Raw genomic sequence first — 14,098 nt, 5'->3', positions numbered from 1 at the left:
AGAGAAAGAGTGAGGGGAGAGAGATAGAAAATGAGGACTGATATTGCAAGGGGGAGAAAGACAGTTGGAGAGAAGTGAGAGGAGAGAAGAGGAAAAGAAAGAAGAGGAAGAGGAATCAGGATGTAAGAAGGAATAGAGAGAAAGAAAGGAGGGAATAAAAAAAGATTAATACAAGTAAGGAGAGAGCAAAAGAGTGAGTTGGAAGAAAGAATGAGAGAGTGGAGGATAAGAGAGGGAAGAAAGAGAGGAAAGAAAGGAAAGAGAGGGATGGTGGAGAGAGAGGATACGAGAAGGAGGAAAGAAATGGAAGAAAGGAAATGGGGAAAGAGAGAAAGGTGGATAAGAGAAGGAAGACCAAGAGAAAAGAAAGGAAAGGAAAGAGAGGTAAAGAGTGAGGGGAAGAGAGATAGATAAATGAATATTGATGCTGGGAGAAAGAGAGAGATGGTGGAAGAGAATGAGAGGAGAGAAGAGGAAAAGAAAGGAGAGGGAGAGAGAGGAGGATGAAGGAAGAAGTAGAAAAGAAAGGAGGGAATAAAGGAGAGTGGTAAAAGTAAGGAGAGAGAGCAAGAGAGTGAGTTGGAAGAAAAAAGGAGAGTGGAGGATAAGAGAAGGAAAAGAGAGTTAGAAAAGAGAGGGAATAAGAGAGAGAGAAGAAGTGAGGAAAAGAGAGAGAGAGAGATAGAGTGGGAGAGAAGGGAAGTATAATACAAGGAAGAAAGAGATGAGAGGAAAGGGGAAAGTGATGGTGAGAGAGGGAAGGACAAGAGAAGGAAGTGCAATAGCAAAGGATAGAGAGACAGAGAGTGAGGAGGGAGAGAAAGAGTAAGAGAAAGACACAGGGAAAGAAAGGATAAAAGAAGGTAGAAAGAGAAAAAGATAAAAGAGAAAGAGGGAGGAGAGGATGGGAGGGATAAGAGGAGAAAGAACAAGAGCAAAAGAAGAGAAAGAAAGAGAAAGATAGAGAGTGAGGAGGGAGAGAGAGTGAGAGAGTGAGAGACAGAAAGACAGAGTGGAAGAATAGAGGGAAGGATAAGAGAAGGAAGAAAGAGAGAGAGAGAGGGTGGAGAGAGAGGGTAAGAGAAGAAAGAAAGAAACGGAAGAAATGAAACAGCGAAAGAGAGAAAGGTGGATAAAAGAAGGAAGAACAAGAGAAAAGAAAGGAAACGATAATGAAAGGAAAGAGATAGTGGAGAAAGAAGGAATAGAGAGAAAGAAAGGAGGGAATAAAAGAGCGATAAAAGTGAGGAGAGAGATCAAGAGTGAGTTGGAAGAAAGAAGGAGAGAGTGGAGGACGAGAGAAGGAAAAGAGAGTCAGAAGAGAGAGGGAATGAATGGAAGATAAAAAGTGAGGAGGGAAAGAGCGAGAGAGAAGGAGTGAGGAAGAGAGAGCGCGAGTGAGCAAAAGAGAGAGAGAGGAAAAGTGGGAGGTTATCTGAGTGGAGGACCACAAACGCCTCCATTGCTCTGTATCTGATGTCAGTCTCTTGACGCTGATAGACTCTGCGTCTCCCATTTAGAGGATAATGAGATTGCTCTCACTGCACGAACCTGTGCAGACTACAGAGCAGCCGCCAATCGGCACTCTGCTCCTTACCTCTCTCTTACACGGAGCACTCGCTCGTCAGGGTTCAGCTAAATGTCTCAGGCCCCCCCTCCACCCCACCCAACATACCCCACATAACCCACATACACACAACCGACACTCAATACAAAAGCAATTCTGCTCGCCAAGAAGCCGAGAGCCAAAATAATACAGGGAAAGCGAGCGAAGGATGGAGGGAAAGCGGCAGAATGGTGCGTCCTATTGCCCGAGCGTGCGGCGGGTCTTAATAGAATTCCACATGCCGTCTTCCTCAGGTGGTAAAGGCTGCAATAGGGCTGGAAGGGTAAGCGCTGACTAATTGAAAAGAGCCCAGCAGAGAAGGATCTGATACCGGGCCACTCCTCGGAGCCCTTGGCAGACGTCTCTGATCCCACACACATACACGTGCGGAGAGAAGAGCGTAGACTGCCGCTCCCACGCAAGTGTACCGAGCACAGTTCATAGCCCTCAAGCCGTACTGCATTCGCAATGTATGTGTTTGCATTGAGAGGAGGAGGAGGAGGAGGAGGTTGAGGCATAGTTGCTGGCTGTCAACAAAACACATACAGCAGACTGACTCACTGTTGAGGCTGCTTGGTACGCATGGATTTTATACGTAGGCAAACATACTCTCTGAAGCAGCCTGTGTGTTGTGCTATATGGGTCATTTCACTGGCCATTTTTGTGTGAATTCCCTTCTTAATGACTGTGTAACCTGCAGCAAACGGGGTCGTGGAATCCTTGGCCTGGCTTTATACTATCTATGCACAGTCCTTAGCATCACCTGTGTCTTGTTTGTCGCTGCTCTAAGTGATCATTGCTTCCTCCTGTGTCTTATGTTTTATGTATATACTGCATACAGTACTGTGCAAAAGTTTATTTAATATGCAGTCAAAACAGACAATCAGTACAAGCTTTTCATTTTTCAGGACATACTTCTGAGCAGATTAGATATACGATAATAATTCGCTGATGTCGGAATAAAACCTATTATCTCCACAATGGTAACTTTACAGGAGAAGGAAAAAACATACTTTACTTTCAATGTAAGTCAATGGGACCAGACTTTCTTCCAAGTCAATTTGGGCTGTTTCTTTTATTCCATTGTGTTCCAATGTAAAGAGCAACAGGTGTTTTTCAAATTACGCAAAAACCTGAAAAATTACAATGGAGATACGAGGTTTTGTTCCGACAGCAGCAATTTGCATAAGAAAGGGGAAAGTCAAAGGAAAATAAGTTAAAAACAGGAGTTTCTGAAACTGGAGTTGAAAAATGATTAAAAAATAGAGAACATGGAATGCGTAACAAGATTTGAATAGGCCACCAGAGCTGTTGCCATCAGATAAACAGCATTTAAACTCCACTGTTGCTGCACCTGTGAAAAAATCCACAGGTGTTTCCTGAAAGATCCTTCCACTGAAAGAAGACAGCTCAGCGCTATGAGGCTGAAAGGATGTGTGGCTGTCAAAAAGCTGTTACTAAAAGTAGAAAAGACGAAAATTTGCAAATCAAACAGCTGCTGTTATTCTCAGAACAATGGACTGACCACCCCAGAGTCCAGACCTTAACATTACTGAATGTGTTTGGGATTACTCGGATCATAAGAAGTAGAAAATGCAACCAACTTCTGAGCCTAATCATTGGAGATCTCTGTGTTCAGCTTTTATTTTACATATTTGTTTTCTGCTTTTTTTCCTGATGCTAAAAAAATGAATGATTTGTATTTGATGACTTTTTGAGTGGAAATTAAGTAATTAAAACTAGTCTCTGACTTTTGCACAGTATTATACAGAGCGCTGCCGGTGACATCCTGTATAAATAAAAATTATGCACGGCCACAATTTAGTAAAGTCAAAGTCAAAGTTTATTTATATAGCGCTTTTTACAACAGGTGTTGTCACAAAGCAGCTTTACAGAAAAATCCAGGTGCAAGCCCCCATGAGCTTCGCCAATGGAGACAGTGGCAAGGAAAAACTCCCTAAGAGCAGGAGGAAGAAACCTTGAGAGGAACCAAGACTCAGAAGGGGAACCCATCCTCCTCTGGTCAACACCATTAGTAACAATGTTAGTATAAAATATTAAAATACAGAAACAGGGAAAAATAGGTGAAGCAATGGTTAAAATTAAATAGTTTGAGACTGTGCAGCAGACTCTAACTAGTAAGGCATGGGAATGAGATCCAAATGTGTGGCCATGACTTCATTCCGACACCTTACTAAGTCATGGCCATGACTTAATTATCTCATTCTCATGCCTTATTAAGTCATTGCCACGAATTAGGATCTCGTTTCTATGCGTTTATAAAGCGTTGCCACATATTATTTTTATTTATATGGGACTTCACCAGCAGGGCTCCATAGTATTGCACAATATATAGTGAGTTCAGATGTAGAGTTTGCCACAAGAGAGCTGCACTGAAATGGCTGACAAATTCATAAGCTCAGTCAGGTTCCACAGCCAGTACATTTCTCTGATACCATATGAATACTGTAGACCAAGCTGGCATACTTTCTGACTAGTTGACGAGGACCTTTTGTACACACCAATAGTCCTTGTTCTCCGCATGCCCATGTCTTCTCAGTACAATTTTGAGATGTTTTTAAATTCGTAGCCTCATGTTTTCCCGTACCTGCTTTTCCAAGTTTCATAGCTCAGGTTTCTTGTTTCTTGTGGCCTTGAGTTTTCCAGTTTTCTGCCTCTTGTCTGTTTTTTGGCTACAGTTATGGATTTGTCTTGGATCGCCCTGTCTGTCTGTTCTCTGACTCCTGCCGTGAATTTTGCTAACGATTTATGTATATGCCCTACGGATGATAAAGACTCAGACGTACATACTGCATCAAGCTTTCCTTTGTTACAAATTCTCTGTTTTCTGAATGACCTGCAGCTTTCCTGCTCACTCTGGTAATCAACACACGCAGCGTTGTACAAGCTCACATTTGTGCTAGCAAAACAAGCGGGCACACAGGTGCGCACACAAACAGTCCTGCACTTGGGGAGGAGCCAGGGGCGAGGTGCCATACCCGTGTCTGGGAGACTGAGGGACAGGTGACAACGGCAGCCCTGGAGAGGGATAACGGAACACAGCCAGACAGAGCGGCCTGGAGGGGGTAGGGGAAGCGGGGGAGGATCTGGGGTGTTGGGCCTTTTTTCTGCCGTGCAATAAAAATGCTAATCTGCCCCATTCCCCTGTTGATAGGCACTATGGAAAACAGGTTAGAGTTCCTCGCTCCACACGTGTACCCTCAATTTACCAGTTGGCCTTTTCTTTAGCCTAATCTCTTTAGGTGTCCTTCATTAAAAGCCAGCGGCCTGGATGCTTTCACACCTCTGTTGGTCTGCTAATGGCAGCGAGCGGCTCTGCTAGCCGGTCCTGATCTAACGATACTGAGGCTGTGTTTGAGACGGCGCTAGCCCAATTAAAGGTCAAGCAACAGAGCAGATTTGAACCGGCCGTCAGATCCTGCCGAGGGCTTGTTCTAATGGCTGCCTCTCACTGTCAGTTAGCTGCGTGCGCTTGTGCATATGAGCTCTTTAGCGGGCTTTGATACCACATAAAAAGCCTCTGGATCTCATTTTCTTTGCCTCCTTTGATTTTGGATCACGCTGGACGTGCAGCAAAACAGCTTTTACAAGGCCCGACGTTCCACAGGCTTCAAGAATCCCTTGCTTTTTTCATTGTCTGCCGTTCTGCAACGTTTCTAACCGTAATCAAGCTTCAGCAACAAGCAATGCAGCACAATTAGCCAGGTGATGACTCCATAAGAAGAGGGCTGGCAGACCTGTCTACGATCAGTGAGCCAAAGCAGCTTCATCTGCCCGGCTGCCTGGCTCTGCTTTCCTAATCACCTCAGCCCTCTCTCCAAAGGACCGAGAAAAGGCAGAGAAGAAAGGAAAGGGAGTGGGGCAGTAAAAGGGAGCAAATGAAAATCAAACAGGAATCTGCATAATGTCGCCTTTGTCCCCATTTTGGCCTCTTTAACTTTCACATCAAATTAGCTTCAGGGAGTGTGTTGGGTGAGATATGGGACACCCGCCCCTCCCATCCCCCCAGTCCGGCGTAGGGGTCGGGCCGGTGGGGTCTGCTCCCCGGAGACTGGTTATGACAAATAAGATTAATGTCTCTCAAGTCAGGAGAGGCACGCAGATTAGGATGATAGGTGATTTTCTCAGGAGAAGCCCCACATGTGAGCACATGCATGTGTTCTGTAGAAAGTGGGGGGGACAAAGCGTCCATCATTTGGAGGTGGGGGGGTGGCCCCCTACCAGGCTTGCTTCTAATGACCACTGGAGGATTGGGGGGTCAGGAGGCCAGGGGTCAGGGGTGCTCTGGAGGGGGTTCCTTATCTTCAGGAGCAGTGGAGCGGAGGATGAGAAGAGGAACCGAGCAGACCCCTCATAAACCTACAGCGTACAACCCCTCCATTAGCATCAACACTCAAAATAAAGGACCTGAGGGCAGCAGCATCAAGTTTTTTTTTTTTCCAGCCTGTTATTTTCACCTGTTATTTTCTCAGTTTCATCTTAGCTGATCACAAAGGACAACACAGATTGATAATTAGCCTTTGGATAATGTTCAACATCACTTACAGTCACAAATAGCTAGCAAATACAACATAACACATGTTAATTCATTCTCATTTAAGATTCACTCTCAATTTTTGGCTCACACTGCAGCTCTAGAACAGAATAATCCACCACATTGTTGGGGTTAACTCCTCTACTTTCATCTCTGCAAAAGTCAGACCTGATAAGTAGCACTAACACACTGCAGAGATGCGATTTGTGCAGCGTTGCGGATCTCCTGGGGTCATCAGCGTCACGTTTAATCCCTCTCTATTTCAGAAAATGCATCTGCATATACGGACAGAGGTGCTGCAGAAAACACAGGCTTCAGCAAAAAATGTGGCTACATAGTACAGTGGCACTTCAGGAGGGGGAGACAATTTTGGTGGCCTCTATCATATTTGATGATCCTCCTGATCCCTGTACCGTGTGGACCAGCTGACAAAGCTCCTCTGCCTGCCTTCCTACACTCAGACAATAAGTCTGGGTGATGGAGTGCGTCTTCAGATAGGCCGAGGATTAGAACGAAGGATCTCTACCAAGCAGTAAGTTCTCTAAAGCTAGTAAGAGTTTATGAGCTTGCCTGTGGTGAATGCACCAGTACCAATAAATCTACATTTGTCAGTCTGCTGAAAAGAAACATCCAGGTTTACAATATATATGAATTTCCCCCCCGATAACTGCCTGAAATGGCTAATAGTGTTTGTTTTCAACAATTATTGCACCTGAAATCTGTACTTTCTTTGTAGTAGACATGTTTTTGCTTTGTAAACACATCTCTGAGGTGCTACTTGCCTGCTTCCTGTCCCTATTACCTGAATTTTTATATGACTGGGTAAGCACTCTCTATGCCTGATTATCTGCTACGGCTGCATTCTTTGGAATTTCTCATAACTTCTTTTCAAAATAGGTCTTAATGATGTGAGAGGTGCAGCACTCAACAAAAATAACGGTCCTCCTACACACTGCATGAATGAAGACAAACATTACACTGACTGCTTTAAAGTGGCACAACAAACAGCTACAGGCATTTCTGTGCCCCAACTCTTCCATCATTGCTGGTTCAGTTATTGTGCTATCAAAATACAAGCATGAATTAGATGTGGCACCCTCATCCTTCAGAACATGGAAATGCACTCAAATACATGTGTAATGTGCTCACCAAATATTAAAGAAAGGAGCACGCTGGATAAGAGGAACTATGCAAAGCATCTGGGTGTCTCCCATGTGCCGCTTTGGCATATGCTCTTGTTTCTGAGCCACAGCAACCCACCCTGGACCCATCTAGCGAGAGAGAGAGAGGGGCAGCTGCTGCCTGCCTGTCACTGTTGCTGGCAAACCATGGCAGCCATAGAGGGCATCAGGCCTGCTGCTGCCCCTCACCAGGGAGTGCAGGACTACTACTTAATATTTATATTATATGTACATGGGGGGGGGGGATGTTTGTGTCCATATGCATATGTATGTTTAGTTTTTAGGGTGTTCTTTCATTGCACATTTAAATAAGATCCAGTAGAACGTTTGGCTCTAATTCATTTTGCACTTACAACTTGAACAATCATAATAACCATGATTAATTATTTAATTCTCTTTTGGTAATTTATGCCACTCTAAAGCTTCCTAGCTAGACAGCTTAGATTATTACTAGTACAAAACAATATACTGCACTGAACTAATACAAAACGATATACTGCACTCACACAATCACACTGATGTCTCCAATTACATCATATAGAATCAAGCAAGGCCTATATATTTCTCTGTCGAGTGTGAAAACATACTCAAAAGCAACTGTTCAGTGAAGGCTAGCTGACTTGGGAGGTGAAGATAAAGATAAAGATTTGTCTTGGCTAACAGGCACATAACCATGCAATGTCCTCAGACACATATTGGCAGTACTCTTCATACTGAAGAGCTGAGTAACTTTAACCCCTTACACGACCAGGGCCTAGCTCAACCAGTTTGCACTGAAGTCCCTGTTGTTACTGAATAATAAGCCTTAGTATGTAACAGCTCAGCCATGAAGTGATAGACTTCACAAACTCACCCCAAGTGCTGGACCATGTAGTCACCCATGTCCTGCTTTATCACTTACTACAAAGTTCCAAACTGCCTCTGGAAACGACATCAGCACAAGAACTACACATTGAGAGCTTCATGAAATGATTTTTCTTGGCAAAATAGCTGCACACAAGCCTAAGATCACTATGTACAGTGCCAAGCATCAGCTGGAGTTGTATAAAGCACACCACCATTGGACTCTAGAGCACTGGTAAGACTCTCTGGAGTGATAAATCATGCTTCACTATCTGGCAGTCTGATGTACAAATCTGGGTTTGGTGGATGTCGGGAGAACACTACCTGCCAGAATGCACAGTGCCAACGGTAAAGTTTGGTGGACAAGGGATAATCAACTGGGGCTGTTTTTCAGGGTTTGAGTTCAGCACCTTAGTTCCAATGAAGGTTAGTGTTAATAGTTTAGACAAACATATGCTTCCAACCTTGTGGCAACAGTTTGGTGAAGGCTCCTTCCTGTTCCAGCATGAGTGTGCATCTGTGCACAAACACACTCCACTGGACACAGACACACTCCAAAATCTTGTGGAAAGCCTCGTCTAAACAGTGGAGGCTGTTATAGCTGCAAAAACTCAATATTATCCATGGTTTTTGAATGGAATGAGCAACAAGCTCATGTAGGTGTGACGGTCAGGTGTACACATACTTTCGGCCATATAGTGAATACATATAAACAAATGTAGATACAGTTCCCCCCTAGAATGCAGAACTAAATGAAGTGAGTTTTAGATCAGAACCAGGAACTGCTCTATTTCTGCACCACTGATGCTCGCAGAGTATTATCAGTTTGGATATGGGCCACGTGCAGAACACGGTCATGCTTAAGTGCGGTTATTGAGTGTCTCACAAATGAGGACTGCATGGTTGCTGCGTTCAAAGCTTCAGGTCTATTTTCACTTTTCGCCTTGATCTGCATGCCACTGTAGAAGCATGTACAAAATACTCAACACGCTGCTCTGTCAGTTCTGCTATATAACAAGCTTGTTTTAGCTTAATTAGTCTGTGGTGATGGGAGTCCAGAGCTTGCTAAGCTACCAGCCAACATAAATAAATAAATAAAAAAGACATGTCCAACTAAATATTAAAGAAATGTATCACTGTGGTCTTATTGAAGGTAAGAGCTGAATGAATGACATCTAAATACAGAGCAAATACGTGCTGTCATTGTTTTGTTATAGTATAATTGAGTAAACATGGACTGAAAACATAAAAATCTTTTTGACAAGTTATTTCACTTCACAAAACACTACCTGTACAGGTGGGGCAGGGCATTAACATGTTTGGGACCCCCTGATCTAGAGTATACAGCCAACTGTGTTGTTCTTTTGTGTTTACTTTAGCATTTATAAAAGCTTCACAAAAAGAAAGGAGTGTTCATGACTATGGCAGGTGGGGTCCCCAAGTATGACGTTGATTTGAGACCCCAGTTGTTTCTGGAAACCACCCTGTACATACATACCGCGTAATTATTTTGTAAATACGTTCATATCCACAAACAGGGAGGAATACATTCATTTTCACTGCTCTTCTGGTATCACTTCACTTTAGCTGAGTAACTTAAGACTCGTCTCCTTGAAGAACCAAAACAAGCAGTCCAGCTGTTATCTATGAGGTGTTATCTATGTGCTCATACATACACACGAACACTCCTCCAGTCTGACCTTTCCCTCGTCCTTTGTAAACGCTTCCCGGAAAGAGGCTTGTTTACACACTGGAATAGTAAAAAAAACGCTGATTTAAATATCTGCTATTGAAAACGCCATCCGAGAGAATTAAATGCCTGTGACTTCTTTTGATTTGGACCTCGACAAGACGTTTCGGCGTTGCAGCGCACCGTAGACTATTATTATGCAAATGAGACGAGCCTCGGTGTGTTTTTCTGGGCTTTTTTTCCCCCACTGCTGAACTCAGCAGTTCGCGAGAACACTGCGCTCTCTCACGTCCTTTTCTCCCCTCAAATAAACACATCAGGTCCCGCTGCTCGCTGCCCAACGTCAAGCTGCTGAGCAACAGTGTCCGGCTGTTTTGTATCATAAACACTGGAGGCCAGTCCTATCTATCTATACACCTCCTACCTCAACAAAGGCAGGCTCTTGCTGCCTCACTGGAGAGCGCAGCGTCAGTCTCCAGTGAAGTTTAGTGGAGAAAGCCTGTTGAGGAAGTACGGGCGCAATGTTTAGCGCCAACTTTGCGCCAAAAGCTATAAAAGCCGTTCTTGGTGAAAGCCACGCGGTTGCGTCCCGTGGCAGGACCGAACAATGAGCAACGCGACGTCAGGCGACAGAGGACACCGCCGCTCGCGGATTTCGGCTCTAATTGCGCACATATGGCTCCTTCAGGAATCATTGAGGAAACGGACCTTCTGGTAGCCGCTTCGTGCGAAATTTGCATGAGAAGAAAGCCATTGGTTTGTAGACCGTGATGTAAAAGAATGACCTGCAAGCCTGAGGCCACAGCCTCGCGCGCGATCTGCTGGTTGACGTGCGCAGCGCGGCGCGGTAGGGCGGGAGAAAGGGATTCAGCGCGCGGTGAATGTGGGGGGGGGGGGGGGGGTGGGTGACTCAGTAAAAAAGAAAAAGAGCAGCAAGACAAAGACGCAAACAGTTGCTCACGATAAAGTAACAGGCCTATAATTGAGTCATCTAATGCGTAAAGGAAGAGTAGAAAAAATGGCGCAAAATATATATATATATATATATATATAAATAAATAAACAAACACGTGATAATTTTTGGTCAGTCACTGAAAGCATGATTTCATTCAAACGCAAGACTAGATGAACAAACAATCAATCAATTAAAACAACACACAAATAAATAAATAAATAAATAAATAAATAAATAAATAAAGCACGTAATCAATCTTGGTCAGTCAATGAAAGGATGCTTTCATTCAAATGCGAGAATAAATAAACAAATAAATAAATAAATAAATAAATAAATAGTAGCTTTACCACAGGCTATCCAAAGCCATGTTGCCATGTCTTATTTTTCCACCCCAGAACTTGCTGATTTCACTTCAGGGGTAAGAAAAAAATGAAAACAAATGGCGAAAGCGTTGACGTGTCACAACGTCATTAATTCATCTAGTTCAATGTTGCTCCCTGGAGATTTTTTTTTTCATGGATTAAATTAAGCACTTCCATCTTCATTCCCACCTGATCACAGCTATATAAACCCCAACAGCTGATCAGCAGACTTCAGAAAGCCCAACGCCTTCAGACGTTGCAGCTCAGAGAGAGAGAGACACACACACACACACACACACACAGAGAGAGAGAGAGAGAGAGAGAGAGAGAGAGAGAGAGAAGGGAGCGAACTCGCTGACACAGACAGAGCTGGTTCAAGCGCGGGGGGGGGAGGAGGCAGAAAACATAACCGAGTTAAACCGAGTCAAAACTTGAGCGAACGCGACGAGAAGAGCCCCTCCAGACGCGCTGCTCCGCCGGAGAGAGGAAGGGAGCTGTCCGGTGCTGAATACATGCGCCTGCCGTCTGAGGGGAGCTGTCCAGTGCTGAACTTGCATTTCTGCTCAGAGAAACGCGGCGTCGCGCAGCAGCAGCAGCAGAAGAAGAAGCTGAATAAGGACTGCGAGGCTTCGCCTTCGCCCTGTGCTGGCATCTGAGCCGTGCCAAAAAAAGGAAAAGAAAGGTGCTGCTTTGCCTCAGCAGTGCATGAGGAGCGAGAGAGCGGACCGCGGCGGACGGGTGTTGTTGGGGTTTGGGGGTCTTTTTCTTTATTTTTTCTTTTCTTTTTTTTCTTCCTGAAACATGCCAAGGTCTTTCCTGGTCAAAAAGGTTAAGCTCGATGATTTTTCATCCGCCGATCTCGAGAGCTCCTATGGCAGATCCAGAGCTGACCTCAGCCTTCGCTTTCACGAGAAAGGTAAATACAGCCTCTACTTTACAACTGTGATGCTGTGAGTGGCACAAAAGGCGTCTGCCTTATAGTTCCTACCTACATTACGTTCAAATGCTACGTTTTCGTTACTCTGCGCGAGCGGCGGTGTTTTGATGCCCTCTGTAGCTCCACACCTGATCGTGCTCGCACATCCACCATCACATTGTTTCCCAGCGCCGTCACACCGGCGGAGATTCTGTCGAGTCTGCACATTTTTTTTTCCTGGCGTTACGAATTCAGGTGTTGCGCGCGGAGAGACTCGACTCTGCACAGTTCCATAGGAGAGAAGCACGTGCTCACGGTCTTTTCGATTTCTATTTTTGGTTGTTACACCTAGCCCCGCGTGCGTGTACACAAGAGAATCGTGTCATGGAATTATCCACACACATATACACACAAGCGCGCGCACGCACACATGCACAATGTCTATTAGAGGCGCGCTTGATCATGTTCCCAGCCATTATTTACGCTCTACATCATATACAGTACGCACTTGCATAACCTCCGCTTTTTTGTGTGCGCGTTTATACATTATTCACGCGTCTTTTTTCTCGTCTCGTGGTGGCACAACAGGCTGCTGTGGACGTGTAAGCGCGTGCACATCGACCTATTTCTGCTCGATCTTTGTCAGAACTGCAAAGGCAATTATAACTGAAGCGATATCATTCAGCCCGCCAACACACCCCTCCTTTCTTTGTCCTTAAATGGGTTAGCACGCTAATTGAAATGGAGAGCTATTGATTTTTTTAGTGGGAGTGATGTAGAGAGGGGGGGAGACCTTCACGTGAAGTCAATGTCTTTTAGCCCACCTCAGTTTGTACTATATAACAAAAGCAAGGAAGAGGCAGGGGTTGAGGAGGAGTGGGAGTTGGGGGGGGTGTAGCAGAAATAGACTGCTGAGATCTATAAATGTAGCCCTTGACTCACAGCTTTTCCCTCGAGCGTTTTTGTTGTTATTTTAGCCAAAGTGCAAACTGCGAGCTCAACTGTTGCTCTTTTCCACCGCAGGCTACATCGGCGACTACATAACCCCGTCTGTGTACGATGGGGAGAGTGACCATGGCCTCAAAGTGCCCTCTCCGGGCCCCATCTACGAGCGGATACACGGAGACTACGGCGCGCCGGACTCGGACCAGCCGGACAGCCCGCGCTCCGAGGTGTCGTCCGGCTACATCAACGGCGACAACGCCGTGAGCGAGGGCTACGCAGTGGACTCCTTCTTCATCACGGACGGGCGCTCGCGCCGGAAGGCGGTGGCCGGCGCGCGCACCCTGCAGCGGCACACGTGCAACGAGTGCGGCAAGACGTACGCCACGTCGTCCAACTTGAGCCGCCACAAGCAGACGCACCGCAGCTTGGACAGCAAGATGGCCAAGAAGTGCCCCACGTGCGGCAAGGTGTACGTGTCCATGCCGGCCATGGCCATGCACCTGCTGACGCACGACCTCAAGCACAAGTGCGACGTGTGCGGCAAGGCGTTCAGCCGGCCGTGGCTGCTGCAGGGACACATGCGCTCGCACACGGGCGAGAAGCCGTTCGGGTGCGCGCACTGCGGCAAGGCCTTCGCCGACCGCTCCAACTTGCGCGCGCACATGCAGACGCACTCGGCCTTCAAGCACTACAAGTGCAAGCGCTGCAACAAGACGTTCGCGCTCAAGTCCTACCTGAACAAGCACTACGAGTCCGCGTGCTTCAAGGGCGCGTTCGCGCCGCTCGGTGCGCTCGAGGCGTGATGGCGGGAGCGCGCGGCAGCGTCCGATTCCCAGATTATCATAAACACGCCTTCCAGTCAAACCCTACTGTGGTTTGGATGACAGCACAGCTCTACTCGACCATTATTTGTTGTTGTTTTTTTTTATTATTTATATCTTTTTTCCTCCTGCAAAAAAAAAGAACCCCAACAAAACTGAAGAAGTCTCGGATTTTACGCGCATGTACCTTAACTTTTTCCGTTTCCAAGCATATCTTCTTCCTC

At 45.7% G+C, this 14,098-nt stretch overlaps 1 protein-coding gene across 1 annotated transcript; it reads left to right on the top strand.

The window, feature by feature from the left end:
• Window positions 1-11,527: 11,527 nt before the first annotated feature.
• Window positions 11,528-13,861, top strand: scrt1a (scratch family zinc finger 1a). Its single transcript, XM_036565740.1, has 2 exons — window positions 11,528-12,108; window positions 13,132-13,861. The coding sequence occupies exons 1-2, from the start codon at window positions 11,994-11,996 to the stop codon at window positions 13,854-13,856; spliced, it is 840 nt and encodes a 279-aa protein (XP_036421633.1). The 5' UTR covers window positions 11,528-11,993; the 3' UTR covers window positions 13,857-13,861.
• Window positions 13,862-14,098: the final 237 nt, after the last annotated feature.

This window comes from Colossoma macropomum, unplaced genomic scaffold (genome assembly GCF_904425465.1).
Source record: "Colossoma macropomum unplaced genomic scaffold, Colossoma_macropomum, whole genome shotgun sequence".
Classification (NCBI taxonomy): Eukaryota; Metazoa; Chordata; class Actinopteri; order Characiformes; family Serrasalmidae; genus Colossoma; species Colossoma macropomum.
This window is presented reverse-complemented; position numbering and strand designations above follow the sequence as displayed.

Bases quoted from the DNA above. Each gene is read 5' to 3' on its own strand.
- scrt1a (XM_036565740.1), top strand. From the start codon at position 11,994: ATGCCAAGGTCTTTCCTGGTCAAAAAGGTTAAGCTCGATGATTTTTCA. The intron at 12,109-13,131 runs GTAAATACAGCC...TTTCCACCGCAG, and splicing joins CCTTCGCTTTCACGAGAAAG to GCTACATCGGCGACTACATA.